General features: G+C 44.7%; 1 protein-coding gene across 1 annotated transcript; it reads left to right on the top strand.

The window, feature by feature from the left end:
• The first annotated feature begins 3,159 nt into the window (after window positions 1-3,159).
• LOC138366142 (uncharacterized) lies at window positions 3,160-4,341 on the top strand. Its single transcript, XM_069326890.1, has one exon. The coding sequence runs from the start codon at window positions 3,160-3,162 to the stop codon at window positions 4,339-4,341; it is 1,182 nt and encodes a 393-aa protein (XP_069182991.1).
• The last annotated feature ends 12,380 nt before the right edge of the window (window positions 4,342-16,721 follow it).

Below are 16,721 nucleotides of genomic sequence, written 5' to 3'. Positions count from 1 at the left end.
AGAGGAGTCCTTCGTGTTAGTTATATATGCATTCTCTGCTTGAAACTTAAAGTAAATATGTCTTTTATGATAGTAGAATTAGTTTTGTAATAGCAAGATATTATAGCCGTAGTTATTAAGTAAATAAACACTGGTGAACATGAAATATGAGAGAAGGTGATGAGCCCTGCCTGATGGGATCATTTACTATCACCAAATGCTCCTGTTCACCTAGTAGTAAGGGTGTACCTTAGCTATACATACCCATTTCTAATTTATTTAGTTTGGTTTTATTTTGAAATTAAATCTGGGTGAGACATAAAATAAAAATATGCTGCACAAATGATGTTAGGTAAGGAGAAGGGTAAAAATGTCACAAACTTTATTCATTGAATACTTAAAGCAATAATTATGACTATATAGACTATTAAAAAAGAGAGAGGGAAGTAGAGGTCCAAGACCTCTTCCTGTTATACAACTTGGGTGTGGAACAAGTATACAAAAATGCCCGAAACGCTCTGCGTAATAGTGGCTTTAGGCATTGTATGTACTAGCTCTACCTATAAGTCAACCAATCTTTGTAAAAATTTATTGTATGTATGTACCTTACCTAACTAAAAATTATTATTATTATTATTATTATAATTATTATAATTATCAAAAGAAGGCACCATGCAGGGAAGGCTATGTAGCAGTATGGCAGTGAGGTGAGGCAGCTACTTATTTGAGAAATGCTTATTTTATTTACCTTATTAGCTGAGGCAACTTATTTTATTTGAGGAATACTCAGCTGATTCCTCTACATTTAGCATGGAACAAATTTGTGTCCAAGACCTCTTCCTGTTACACAATTTGGCTGTGTGTAACCAAACTAGAAGTGCTCTACAAATCAAGGGAGCCAGAATGTGGAATGACCAAGTACTGCCTAATTAACTCCATTTAACCTAACTTACCTCCTAAATGTCAACCCATGTCTTGCTATTTTTTAAACAACGCTGTTCACCAACGTGTACAATTGCTGATTTGTGCTATGTTACCCCCCTTTTTGTATTTTTTATTCCTTCTTTCAACACAATTTATACCTAATCCCGATTACTATTAAGTTTTAGTCTTAGTGTTTTTTCCCCACACCTTGCCCGAAATACTATGAGTATTAGTGGCTTTAGGTATTGTATGTACTAGCTTTGTCTATAAATCCAACATTATGTTTGTAAATCAACTGTATGTACTTTTCCTGAATAAAATGTATTTATTATTTATTTTTTAATCAGTAAGTATTAAAAGAAAGCACCAAGCTGGGAAGGCTATGTAGCACCATTGTGTGTAACAATAAACCAAATTTTTTTTTTAACAAATAATGCACCTGTATGGTAAAACAAATCCTGTCAGCTGTAAAAATATTGATGCAGTTATTTAAATGAAAAATATAATGAAAGAAATATTACTGGTTTATTTGTATCCTATCTTTTTGTACTGTACAGTATATCCAAGGAAGTGAAAAATTGAGACATAATGCACAATTTAATGAATGATTAGCATGGATTAGCAGTTCAAAAGAAATATGACTATTACATATCAACATGAGATCTTAATGATCCATGGTCAACATATTTTAATAAGGATAATGCAGTACTGAATTTGTAATAATACAAACTATAATTCAAAATCTTTATTACTGATTTTTAATATTAAGAAGATTAGGTATACACAGCAATGTGCTGCTACCCTATTCTATATGGAATATTACACAGTGTAGATAAAAAACTAGCTATAAGTTTATCTAATACTCCCATCTCACAGGATGGTTAGACATACTGTACATGGAATCAATTTAGAAAATACCATCCTCAATACAAAAAACAAATCAACTCTGACTAAACAACTCTAAGCAATTTTCACAAGAGGTAAGCACTGAATCATGGAAACATTATATTATAATTACTCTTACCAGTTTCTACCAGACTTCTCTCAAACAATGTATTTTTAAACATGTTTAGGTATACACAGCAATGTGCTGCTTCCCTATTCTGTATGAAGGACCACACAGTGTAGATCAAAAACCAGCTACCAGCTCATCCAACATCCTCACCTCACAGGATGGCCAGTCATACATGGAATTAGGAGAGAACAAAATACTTAATGCTGATCTATTAGCCTCCACTGGCAAAATCTGGGTGCAGCACAAGAATATCTTCCAATATTCCTGAGTGTATGAAGTAATTACAGTGCTCAAAATACCTCATACCATTTGGTATGAAGTCACTGATAACAGGACAATCACAGATATAGTGTTGGAGAGTATGTTCTCTCAAGTAGGACTGAAAACAGATGTTTTTTTCCACCAAGAGGGCTATAAACCCATGGAACCACTTACCCGCTGAAGCCGTAAATGCCAAATTCCATCTAAAAAATATCATTAAGACAATTGGCGGGCCCTTTAACAAGCCGCCGGCTTTCTGTCCTCTTCGAGGCCACTAGATAGTTAGTGGCCCTTGGGTAAATTCAGTAAATATATACAATAATTGTCAGCGCATCTTCAGAGCAACAAGGACAGCTGCACAGTAACTCTTAGAATTACGTATGTAAACAACAAATGTAACATATTAGTTTACTACAATGTCGGTGCTGGCTGTAGAAGTTGAAAAAACAGTTTTACTTCGAAATATACTAATTTTATAAGAAAATTCGACGTAAATAGGAGGCAGTAGAGCTCCGATAAACCAGCGCTAAATCTTCAATATGAAGAATGTTGCTGCTCTCTGATTGGCCAAACGAAACACAGTAGTGACCTCTATCGGCACTCAGGTGAACCAACAATTTTCTTCCTAAGTGGACGTTATTGAATTGCACCTAAGCATCTTCTTAGGGCACACTTAGGAACCTTCGTAGCAAACCCACTTACGAAGAAATACACAGAGCTTCAACCCGGCCACAGGCAAGCTGAACAACCCATCCCCAAGCCAGCAGTACTACCCGTCCCCTGGCCAGATGTACAAACCGTCCCCAGGCCTGCTGTACAACCCGTCCCCAGGCCAGCTGTCCAACCCGTCCCCATGCCAGGTGTACAACCTGTCCCCAGGCCAGGTGTTCAACCCGTGCCCAGGCCAGGTGTTCAACCCGTCCCCAGGTCAGGTGTACAACCCGTCCCCAGGCCAGGTGTACAACCCGTCCCAAGGAAATATGTACAGCCCGTCCCCAGGCCAGGAGTACAACCCGTCCCCAGGCCATTTGTACAACCCGTCACCAAGCCAGCTGTACAACCCGTCCCCAGGCCAGCTGTACAACCCGACCCCAGGCCAGGTGTACATACGGTCCCCAGGCCAGGTATTGAACCCGTCCCCAGACCAGGTGTACAACCCGTCGCCAGGCCAGGTGTACAACCCGTCCCCAGACCAGGTGTACAACCCGACCCCAGGCCAGGAGTTCAACCCGTCTCCAGACCAGGTGTACAACCCGTCCTCAGGGCAGCTGTACAATCCTTCTTCAGGCCAGCTGTACAACCCATCCCCAGGCCAGTTGTGCAGCCCTTCCTCAAGCCGGCTGTACAACCCGTCTCAAGGCCAGCTGTACAACCTATCCCCAAGCCGGCTGTACAACCCGTCCTCAGGCCAGCTGTATAACCCGTCCCCAGGCCGGCTGTACAACCTGTCCCCAGGCCAGCTGAACAACCCATCCCCAGGCAAGCTGAACAACCCATCCCCAGGCAAGCTGAACAACCCATCCCCAGGCCGGCTGTACGACCCGTCCTCAGGCCAGCTGTACAACCCGTCCCCAGGCCAGCTGTACAACCTGCCCTCAAGCCTGCTGTGCAATCTGTCCCCAGGCCAGCTGTACAACCCGTCCTCAGGGCAGCTGTACAATCCTTCTTCAGGCCAGCTGTACAACCCATCCCCAGGCCAGTTGTGCAGCCCTTCCTCAAGCCATCTGTACAACCCTTCCCCAGGCCAGCTGTACAACCCTTCCCCAGCCCATCTGTATAACCCATCCCCAGGCCAGCTGTACAACCCGTCCCCAGGCCAGTTGTACAACCCTTCCCCAGGGCAGCTGTACAACCCGTCCCCAGGCCATCTGTATAACCCATCCCCAGGCCAGCTGTACAACCCGTCCCCAGGCCAGTTGTACAACCCTTCCCCAGGGCAGCTGTACAACCCTTCCCCAGGCCGGCTGTACAACTCGTCCCCAGGCCAGCTGTACAACCCGTCCCAAGGCCAGCTGTACAACGCGTCCCCAGACACGCAGAACAACTCGTCCCCAGGCCAGCTGTACAACCCGTCCAAAAGCCAGCTGTACAACCTGTCCCCAGGCCAGGTTTACAACCACTTCCCAGCCCCGCTGTACAACCCGTCCTCAGTTCAGCTGTAGAACCGTTCCCCAGGCTAGCTGTACAACCCATCCCCAGGCCAGCTGTACAACCCGTCAATAGGCCAGATGTATAAACCGTCCCCAGGCCAGCTGTACAACCCGTCAATAGGCCAGATGTACAACCCGTCCCCAGGCCAACTGTACAACCCGACCCCAGGCCTGATGTACAACCCGTCCCCAGGCCAACTGCACAACCCGTCCCCAGGCCAGATGTACAACCCGTCCCCAGGCCAACTGTACAACCCGTCCCCAGGCCAGATGAACAACCCGTCCCCAGACCAACTGTACAACCCATCCTCAGGCCAGCTGTACTACCGTCCCCAGGCCAGGTGTACAACCCGTCGCCAGGCCAGGTGTACAACACGTCCTAAGGTCAGGTGTACAACCCGTCCCCAGCTCAGGTGTACAACCTTCCCCAGGCCACATGTACAATCTTTCCCCAGGCCATGTCTATAACCCGTCCCCAAGTGAGTTGTACAACCCGTCCCCAAGTGAGTTGTACAACCCGTCACCAGGCCAGCTGTACAACCCGTCCCCAGGCCAGATGTACAACCCGTCCATAGGCCGGCTGTACAACCCGTTATCTTGAGAGGTTATCTTGAGATGATTTCGGGGCTTTAGTGTCCCCGCGGCCCGGTCCTCGACCAGGCCTCCACCCCCAGGAAGCAGCCCGTGACAGCTGACTAACACCCAGGTACCTATTTTACTGCTAGGTAACAGGGGCATAGGGTGAATGAAACTCTGCCCATTGTTTCTCGCCGGCGCCCGGGATCGACCCCGGGACCACAGGATCACAAGTCCAGCGTGCTGTCCACTCGGCCGACCGGCTCCCTCCCGTCCCCAGTCCAGCTGTACAACCCGTCCCCAGGCCAGCTGTACAACCTATCCCCAGGCCGGCTGTACATCCCGTCGCGAGGCCAGCTGTACAACCCGTCCCCAGGCCAGCTGTACAACCTATCCCCAGGCCGGCTGTACATCCCGTCGCCAGGCCAGCTGTACAACCCGTCCCCAGGCCAGGTGTCATAAACGGTCTTTCGCTAGTCATATAACTGTCATGCACCAGTCATATAAACTGTCACGCGCCTGTCATATAAACTGTCATGCACCGGTCATATAAACTGTTACTCACCAGTCATATAAACTGTCACGCACAACTCATATAAACTGTCATGCCCCAGTCATATAAACTCTCACGCACAAGTCATATAAACTGTCCCACGCCAATGATATAAACTGTCACGCCCCAGTCAAATAAACTGTCACACGCCAGTCATATTAACTGTCATGGACCAGTCACATAAACTGTCACCCGCCAGTCATATAAACTGTAACGCACCAGTCATATAAACTGTCACACCTCAGTTATATAAACTGTCATGCGCCAGTCATATAAACTGTCAGGCACCAGTCACATAAACTGTCACGCCCTAGTCATATAAACTGTCACTCACCAGTCATATAAACTGTCATTTGCCAGTCATATATATATTGTCACTCCCCAGTCATGTAAACTGTCATGCGCCAGTCATATATATATTGTCACTCCCCAGTCATGTAAACTGTCATGCGCCAGTCATATAAACTGTCACACGTTAGTCATATTACCTGTCATGGACCAGTCACAAACTGTCTCCCGCCAATCATATATATAGTATCACACGCCAGTCATGTAAACTGTTACGCACTGGTCATATAAACTCTCATACCCCAGTTATATAATCTGTCACGCGCACGTCATATAAACTGTCAAGCATCAGTCATATAAACTGTCACGCACCTGTCATATAAACTGTCACGTGTCTGTCATATAAACTCTCATTCGTCAGTCATATAGCTGCCATGCACAAGTCATAAAAAACTGTCATGCACCAGTCATATAAACTGTCACGCCCCATTCATATAAACTGTCTTGCGCCAGTCATATAAACTGTCACGCGTCAGTCATATAAACTGTCACGCACCAGTCATATAAACTCACGCGCCTGTCACAAACTGTCATGTACCGGTTATTTAAACTATCACGCACCAGTCATATAAACTATCACACGCCAGTCATATAAACTGTCACGCGCCAGTCATATATACTGTCATGCGCCAGTCATATAAACTGTCATGCACCAGTCATATAAACTGTCACGCGCCTGTCATATAAACTGTCACACCCCAGTTATATAAACTGTCATGCACATGTCATATAAACTGACAAGCCCCAGTTATATAAACTGTCAAGTGTCAGTCATATAATCTGTCACGCGCCAGTCATATAAACTCTCACGTACCAATCATATAAACTGTCACGTGCCAGACATATAAACTGTCACGCCCCAGTCATATGAACTGTCACGTGGTAGTCCAATAAATTGTCATGCCCGAGTCATATAAACTGTCACACACAAGTCATATAAACTGTCACGTGTCAATCATATAAAGTGGAACGCGCCAGTCATATAAACTGCCATGCACCAGCCATATAAACTGTCACACGGAAGTCATATTAACTCTCACGCCCTGGTTATATAAACTGTCACATCCCAGTTATATAAACTGTCACGCACAACTCGTATAAACTGTCACGCACAACTCGTATAAACTGTCACGCCCCAGTCATATAAACTGTCACGTGCCAGTCATATAAACTGTCACGTGCCAGTCATATAAACTGTCACGCACAAGTCATATAAACTGTCACGCCGAATTCAAATAAACTATCACACCCCAGTCATATAAACTTTCATGCACCATTCATATAAACTGTCACGCACCGGGCATATAAACTGTCACACCCCAGTTATATAAACTGTCACGCACAATTCATATAAACTGTCACGCCCCTGTCATATAAACTGTCACGCGCCTGTCATATAAACTGTCACGTGCCAGTCATATAAACTGTCATGCGCAAGTCATATAAACTGTCACGCGCCAGTCATATAAACTGTCACGGCCCAGACATATAAACTGTCACGCCCCAGTCATATAAACTGTCGCGCCCCAGTCATATAAGCTGTCACGCCCCAGTCATATAAACTGTGATATAAATATAAACCCAGTCATATAAACTCGTAGATTCTCTAGATGGGATAATGGTATAGTTGATAGCCTACACAAACAAATTAATGATTAAATCATTCAATTTAAGGTAACTGAGAATCCACGGTGAAGTGAATGTCCCCGGTCATTGTGACTTGTAACTGATTTGTTACGAGACATCACAACACGGTATCATCATAACTACCTAAAATAACACTGATACATTACTATTGTATCATAATACATCACTATTGTATACTAAATACTGTAACTATTAACTCTACTAGCTGTAGTGCTAACATAAATTAATTTTTCTTTATCTGAGCATTTTTTACTGAAATTCTCACGACATCGAGAGGCAAGATTTCGTCAGATATGGTCTATCTAAACATATTTATTACCAATATGTTAGATAATTGAATATGGTTCTCTAATTTATCAGTATTCCGTGCAATAATTAACTACGGATAATATAACTCCTAATGATCCAACAACCGAGAGTTATTAACTAAGATTATCACTAAATAACAGTTTTATCTGTTACATACGAACGCTATGGAGGAAATAGGAATTCTCTCCATTTCTCGATTAACACCATTTAACGAGAATATATTATTTAATTCCCTACAATTGCAACCCTGTTCTCATTAACGCATTACATCAGTAATTACACGGAAAAGAATTCTCCGTGATTACTAAATTCTATTGTGAGTGTGAGGGAGGGTTGAGGGAGACGCTGGCGAAGAGACGCCATTGCTCACTAGACATTGCTAGCGACGCCATCAAATTACAATGTGCGTCCAGGTAGAGTCGAATTTCCATCAATTCTACGCTAGGCCCTTGCAGTTAATCGGCCTAGGAGCATGCAATTGCTCCAGTAGCAATCTGAGGAGTGCTTCGGTGGACAGCCAACAGGTTAAGTGCTATAGTATTATTTATATTATGAGACCAGTCAAATGAACTGTGTCGCGCCAGTCATATAAACTATCACGCCCCGGTATATAAACTGTCACACCCCAGTCATATAAACTGTCACGCTCCAGTCATATAAACTGTCTCGCCCCAGTCATATACTTTCACTCCCCAGTCATATGAACTGTCACGCCCCCGTCATATAAACTGTCACGCCCCAGTCATATATACTTTCACTCCTCAGTCATATAAACTATCACGCCCCAGTCATATAAACTGTCTCGCCCCAGTCATATAAACTATCACGCCCCAGTCATATAAACTGTCTCGCCCCAGTCATATAAACTATCACGCCCCATTCATATAAACTGTCACGCCCCAGTCATATAAACTTTCACTCCCCAGTCATATAAACTGTCACTCCCCAGTCATATAAACTGTCAATTACAATAAACGGGGATGATAACTTTCACTCACATGGGCCCTCGCAGCCTTTAACCACCGACCCCACGGACGGGAGACAGTCGGATACATAAGACACTGTACCCGGAGTAGGATACATGACACTATACCTGGAGTAGGATACATAAGACACTGTACCTGGAGTAGGACACATAAGACATTTTACCCGGAATAGGATGCATAGGACACTATACCCATAGTAGGATACATAAGACACTATACCCGAAGTAGGATACACAAGATGGTGTACCTGGAGTTGGATACATAAGACACCCTACTTGGAGTAGGATACTTAAGACACCTTACTTGGAGTAGGATACATAAGATACTGTACCCAGAGTAGGATACATAAGACACTGTACCCGTCCCTGGTACTCTACTAGGTCATCACACTCTTACTAATGACAATAAACACAAACTTCACTTGAGCAACTTACGCACTACGACCCACGTCTGTCTTCAGTAGACAATCATGCGAGACAATTTTTCTTGCAGTGATACAACTCCCAGCAGGACAATGGTTCACAAGTGTCGCAACACCTGAGGTGAGCACTCGCACCACAGGTGTGAGCGCTCACCGCTCCTCTCTATGCTCACGTTGCTACCACATTATTTGATTATCTTCGTCATCCTTGGATAGCTGCTCAGCGGCACCACAGCTGCTCAGCGGGACCGCAGCTAATTTATACTTTGGGGACCATAACGTATAAAGTGAATACATATTATTCAAGAGGACGCATTTTCTACCCTCACTTCATTTGTTCCAGCAGCATTTTTGTAAATTATTTACCAAATTACTGTACCACAAGCAATTCCTAGGATTACCAGAGTACCCAGCCTAGCCCAACACCCTAACACACCCTCATACACCCTTACTTAACACACCCTAATCTAACACACTGTTACGGACCCGAGTCCAGCATCGGAGCACGGAGCAGTGACAACAACGCCATCTGTGAGTTCGCTCCCGAAACCCCCTCCAAATGGACGACGCCATCTAGTGATGACGAGAGACGCCGGCAATACGTGCTGGATTCCCGTCTTAATTGGCTCGTGGAATAGCCGCTGCTGACCTCTGGTGAGGTGACGCATAGACAGCAACGCCATCTATGGAGTGAAGAGGTGGACGTTTGTGTCTGAGCTTGTAAGTGAGGTTCCCTAGAGCGTCCCAATATTAATGACGTGTCTGATTGCAGAGTCGACCTGGGACTGCTGTATTGGACGATGGATCAGTCTACCCAAGGCAACCAAGGTCTCTTCACAGTCTGCTTTGAAGAAGCTGTGAGTCACCCCCGGACGAACTCTGTTGAGAGTATTAGCCTGCCTGTGGCGTGGCAGTGTCGGGAATCGCCTTATCTGAGGCTGGCTGGTGGAAGAGACTAGCCACTGTGGTGCTTAGTGAGGAGAGTGATCAGCGGGATCACACGAGGCTCCTGCCTAGGGCTCGCAACTCTAGTATCGGTCGTGGAGTGGCCTACACAGCGGAGCTGATCGGTACCTGCCAGCTACAGGCTGGATTGTGGTTGAAGGCCTCCACGACGAAGCACCCAGTGAGACTGTGATTTGGCTGGCCTGTGGCCAGGGTAGATTCGTGATAGTCATAGTGGATTCATCGTGGGCCATGGAAGAAGGAACCAGGGCTACCCAGAGTGAGCACCGTCAAGCATCCAGTGTCTTCGGAGGAAGACGAACCTGTACATAATTGTGTAGTTATAATCCCCGCGTGTGACTGTTATTTATTTATACATGGTGGTGGAAAATATATATATATAAATTGGAATATTTGTATCCCTCCCCCTTTAGTTTAACTTGCATTACGGAACACACCCCTTGAAAGCCTCTACTAACTTGGGGCCGGATTCCCAAACTCTACTAACATCAGAGAAGAACCCGGTTGCGTCCCAGTAGGGCCGTAACACACACACCCTAACCTAACCTAACACACCCAAATAAACCCTCATCTAATGCACCCTTCACTTAACAGACCCTTCTAAACCCTCACCTAATGTACCCGTCACTTAACACACCCCTAATAAACCCTCACCTAATGCACCCTTCACATAACACACCCTAATAAACCCTCACCTAATGCACCCCCTCACATAACACACCCTAATAAACCATCACCTAATGCACCCCCTCACATAACACCCTAATATAAATCACCGTAACCTAACACACCCTACTCTAAGACACCCTAACCTAACACAACCTAACCTAATACACCCTAATAGTGAACTGAACGGGAGCCACAGTCGGGGAGGTGGTATAGCCTTGTTGCTACAGCTATACAGGGTGAACTAAGCGAGAAGTGGTGTAGCTCTGTTGCTACAGATGCACAGGGTGAACTGAACAGGAAGTGGTGTAGCCCTGTTGCTACAGCTACACAGGAGATTACTACAGCTACACAGGGTGAACTGAGAGGGAGGTGGTGTAGCCCTGTTGCTACAGCTACACAGGAGATTACTGCAGCTACACAGGGTGAACTGAACGGGAGGTGGTGTAGTCCCGTTGCTGCAACTACACAGGGTGAACTGAACGAGAGGTGGTGTAGCCCAGTTGCTACAGCTACACAGGGTGAACTGAGTGGGAAGTGATGTAGCCCTGTTGCTACAGCTACACAGTAGATTAATACAGCTACACTCGATGAACTGAGCGGTAGGTGGTGTAGCCCTGTTGCTACAGCTACACTGGGTGAACTGAGTGGGAGGTACTCACCTAGTTATGCTTCCAGGGTTTGAGCTTTGTCTCTTTGGTCCCGCCTCTCAAGCCTCAATCTACTGGTGTACAGATTCCTGACCTTCTCGAGCTCCATCATATCTTCATTTTAAACTGTGTATGGAGTCCACCTCCACTACATCACTTCCTAGTGCATTCCATTTACTAACTACTCTGACATTGACAAAGTTCTTTCTAATATGTTTGTGGCTCATTTGGCTACTCAGTGTCAGGAGATGATTTTTTCCAGCTCCCTTGTGCACTGAAATGTGTGCACAGGAGGGGTGCACTGGAGCACAAGTTTAAGAAATACAACTCTTACACAGTCGTGCTGGGTGTCTACGGACATCCCATGACGAGTGACCTTGACATCAGTCGTCTAACGTGCCTTAGTTAAAAGGTACCGGTGAGAGACGAACTCATGAAGGTTTCAGTGTCGTATTGGAAACCTAGAAATCGTAATTCCGCGGAATTACCAGTGAACAGGGAAGGACTGTCTTTTTCACGTGCCGCGCTGTACTGCCACGTACTGTGCCGTATCGTCTCGTACCGCGCCGTGTTAAAGGCGTAGTACCATTCTAGCTATGTGAGGCTACGAGCCGCACCCGTGTCTCGCTCCTCCTGCCTAGCCTAAGGCCCGGGGAAGTACCGCCGCTACACCCTGGTCCGTGTTGAGACACCCATCCCATCGTCCTCCCAACCATTCCCCACTCCCCCATCTCCTCGTCCTCCTCACCATTTCCCCGTCCCCTTGTCCTCCCCACCATCCCCCACTCCAATGTCCCCTCATTCTCCCCCACCATTCCCTAGTCCACATCCCTTTGTCCACCCCACCATCTCCCACTCCCCCATTCCCTCATCCTTAGTACTATTTCCCCCTCCAATGTCCCCTCTTCCTCCCCACCATCCCCAACTCCCCTGTCCCCTTGTCCTCCCCACCATTCTTCATTCCCCCGGTCCCTCGTCCCCACCATCCCCAACTCCCGTCCCTTCGTCCTCCCCACCATTCCCCATTCCCTCGTCTGATGCATTCCTAAATGATCTGATGTTCCCATCAGAAAATTGTGAACATTAAATGATCTGATGTTCCATCACACAAAAATAAGAACAGTTAAAAAACAAAATGAAAAACAATGAAAAATAAATAAACTATACTCACGAAATGAATGGTTTGGTAAACAACAAAGCTCAATTCCAATGCAATGTTACAAAAAATAAGTAAATCAAAATGAAAATAAATAGAAATCTATGAAAATTCAGTTTATCAGTAGAATCAGAAACATTGAAGTGGAATCGTAACATATTTAGTATAGCGTGTGTTGCTCTAACGTGCAACAGATGGCATTGTTTTTTAAAAAAAAAAGCATGGTTTTACCCGTCACAGGTGTGGCATCTATACTTATACTCACGAAATGAACGGTATGGTAAACAACACAGCTCAATTCCAATGCAATGTTACTCAAAATAATTAAATCAAAATGTAATTAAATCAAAATCTATGAAAATTCTGTTTATCAATGCAATCGGAAACATTGAAATAAAATCATAACATAATTAATATAGCGTGTGTTGCTCTTACGTGCAACATATGACGCTGTGTAAAAAAAAACATGTTTTACCTGTCACAGGTGTGGCATCTATATAGTACGTATAAAAACACACATGTATTTGAATGGAATGTTGTGTTAAAATTTCAAAGCAATCGGTAAAGAAGTTTCGGATATTACAGAGTGTGTTGCTCTTACATCCAACAGATGGCTCTGTTTTTCAAAAAAACGTGTTTTTTTTCCGGTCACAGATGAGGTATTTATATGGAGGGATATAAAAACACACACCTATTCGAATGCAACGTTTGTGTCAAAATTTCAAAGCAATCGGTAAAGAGGTTTCGAAGATTTCCCTCACATGAAAAACACAGTTTTTCAAATAAAGCATGTTTTTCCTGACACAGACGTGACATCTTTATAGTATGCATATAAAAACCCACTCGGGTGCGAATGGAATGTTGTGTAAAATTTTTAAAGCAATCGGCAAAGAATTTTCGGAGATTACCGATTTTGAACAAACGAACATTTACATTTTTATTTATATAGATTGGCCACCGCCTTTTTATACTGTTGTGTTGTGTTAAGGCCGTGAATTATTTTTATCATAATTTGCTGAGGAAGTGTTTTGCAAGTTGCCGTTGGCGGCAAAGTTGTACCGTGTTATACCGTGTGTACTCAACTAATTGTACTCACCTAATTGTGCTTGCGGGGGTTGAGCTCTGGCTCTTTGGTCCCGCCTCTCAACCGTCAATCAACTGGTGTACAGATTCCTGAGCCTATTGGGCTCTATCATATCTACATTTGAAACTGTGTATGGAGTCAGCCTCCACCACATCACTTCCTAATGCATTCCATTTACTAACTACTCTGACACTGAAAAAGTTCTTTCTAACGTCTCTGTGGCTCATTTGGGTACTGAACTGTTGACAGTTTGTGTCCTTGGTGTAATGCGTTGTATATTGTGAAGGATTCCGTGAGAATTTAATTCATTAACGTCACTGGGAAACATCAATGCTTAACGAGGGTGTTGCGTTGTTGAACAGCGTTGTAAGTAATGTAATTTGTGGGTGTAGTTACCTCTCCGTGTGACAGTTGAGCACTCCATGCTAATTTGTGTAATTAGCATGAGTCACAGTGAGTTCACGCAGTGGTGAGGAATTGTCGGGAGGACGATTATCGTAGTGTTAACGAATTAATGAGCCATCGGTAATTAAGTGATTGATTAATGTAAGGGGTTGACTACCTGTCATGGTCGAAGTCAACTGAGCTGTCATAATTCGTTGGACTTATCGTATCTGTCTGCGGGCAGGGGATTCAGCACTCGAGTAAAAGGGAATTAGTACCCTCAACTTGGTGTATACAGGGGAATCAATGAATCTTTTGAGGTCAGGATTGGCATTACAGTTCAGCGTTTTATATATGTATAATACACATGAGAGAATGTGCAGTGACTTAATATCTAACATATTCAGAAATTTGAGTAGGGGTACCGAGTGATGTCTGGGGCTAGAGTTGGATATTGTGAAGGACTTCATCTTCCAATGGGTATCCAGTGGTCTGGCCACAGTGACTCTTTCTTCTGTTGCTTAGGTACTCCCGTATTCAGTGGAGTACCTTCCCATTCACTCCTGCCTGCATCTCCAGCTTGTCTACTAGTTTCTTATGTAGCCTGTGTCAAAGGCTTTCAAACAATCCAAAAATATGCAGTTTGCCCAGCCCTCTCTATTAGCCTAATTTTTGTTGCCTGGTCATAGAAAGGCAATTAAACAGGTAAGGCATGATTTACCATTCTTGAACCCATGCTGATGTTGTGATACAAAGTTCTTTCGCTAGAGATATTCCACTGTTTCTTTCGCACAATCTTCTCCATCAGCTTGCATGGAATTTAAGTTAGGGACACTAGCCTGTAGTTCAGTGCCTCCCGTCTATCAAATTTTGGCAGTTCACCTGTTACCAGTGATTTGTTGTATACCGTGGAGACTGGCAGGCACAGAGGTTCTGCTCCTTACTTTAGTGTCCATGGTGAGAATCCATCCGGCCTATAGCCTTTGCCACGTCTACATCTAGCAGATGCTATCTCTACACCCCCACTAGAAATCAAAAACTCTTCTAATTGTGTCTGGTTAGATATTCCCTCTTTTATCTCTGGGACTTCTCTTTGCTCTGATGAGAAGGCCCCTTGGAATTTCTTACCGAGTTCCTCGCACACTTCCTTGTCGTTTGTAGTGAATCTGTCTTTTCAGTTTCATTACCGGTTCATTCACTTTTGTTTTCCTTCTGATGTGGCTATGTAGCAGTTCGGGTTGAGTCTTTGCCTTGCTCGCTATGTCATTTTTCATATTGCCTTTCTGCCTCGCTTCTCACTCTGACGTATTCATTCCAGTTGCTCCGGTGTCTTTCTCTGCTCTATAGTGTCCAGTTATTTCTATAGTTTCTCCACGCCCTTGTACTAAGTTGCTTTGCTAACTTACATCTCTGATTAAACCATGGGTTTCTCGTCTGCATTTCATTTTTCCTTGATGTAGCCCTGTTGCTACAGCTACACAGGGTGAACTAAGTGGGAGGTGGTGTAGCTCGGTAGCAACGGCTACACACGGTGAACTGAGCGGGATGTTGTGTAGCTCGGTAGCAACGGCTACACACGGTGAACTGAGCGGGATGTGGTGTAGCTCGGTAGCAACGGCTACACACGGTGAACTGAGCGGGAGGTGGTGTAGCTCGGTAGCAACGGCTACACACGGTGAGCTAAGTGGGAGGTGGTGTAGCTCGGTAGCAACGGCTACACACGGTGAACTGAACGGAAGTGTAGCCCTGTTGCAACATCTTCACAGCAGATTACTACAGCTACATAGGGTGAACTGAGCGGGAGGTGGTGTAGACCTATTGCTACAGCCACATTGAAGATTACTAGAGCTTCGCAAGGTGAACTGAGTGAGAGGTGATTTAGATGTGTTGCAATAGCATCGAAGGAGATTACTTTGGCTACACAGGTTCAACTGAGCTGGAAATGGTAGCGCCCTGTTGCTACAGCTACACTGGAGAATACAACAGCTACACAGTATGAACAAAACTAGAGGTGGTGTAGCTCTGTTGCTTTAGCTACATAGAAGCTGTAAGAGCGGAATTTGTAAGTGCATGTATTAGCATGGCATTATTGGTTGTACATATCCGGTAATATTATTTATACTATGATTTATTTTGCTTACAGGTGTAACAGCTGCAAGCTCTTACCCACGTGTGCAGCAGGTGTTTGTGTCGGCCACGATAGCAATCTGGCCTCTTCCATGTGACAACGAACACAATGATTCTCCGCATACTCTGCCTTGATTCACAGTCACTTCTACTTCACAGTGTTCCTTGCATCACAAACTCTCCAACCTCACAGTGTTCCTTGCATCACAATCACTCCTTCTTACCAGTATTCCTTATTTCACAATCTCTCCAACCTCACAGTCATATTCCGAGGCAGCGTATGCCTCTGACATACACTGTCTCTGAATACATCACGAAGAAGTGTAAGGAGGCAGTAAACAAGTTTATCCCAGCCCAAAAGGAAAGAAATGAAAACCAGATAAGAAACCCATGTTTTAATTAGAGATGTAAGCTAGCTAAGCAACTAAGTAAAATATCTTTGAGAAACTATAGAACTAACAGTACACTTGAGAGCAGAGAAGAATACCAGAGAGCCAGGAATGAATACGTCAGGGTGAG

Source organism: Procambarus clarkii, chromosome 2, assembly GCF_040958095.1.
Source record: "Procambarus clarkii isolate CNS0578487 chromosome 2, FALCON_Pclarkii_2.0, whole genome shotgun sequence".
Lineage (NCBI taxonomy): Eukaryota > Metazoa > Arthropoda > Malacostraca > Decapoda > Cambaridae > Procambarus > Procambarus clarkii.
Note: the sequence above shows the minus strand (reverse complement) of the source record. Positions and strands in the feature narration are given on the sequence as shown.

What these genes read in the sequence shown, in the direction of transcription:
- LOC138366142 (XM_069326890.1), top strand. Translation starts at nt 3,160, where the DNA reads ATGTACAGCCCGTCCCCAGGCCAGGAGTACAACCCGTCCCCAGGCCAT.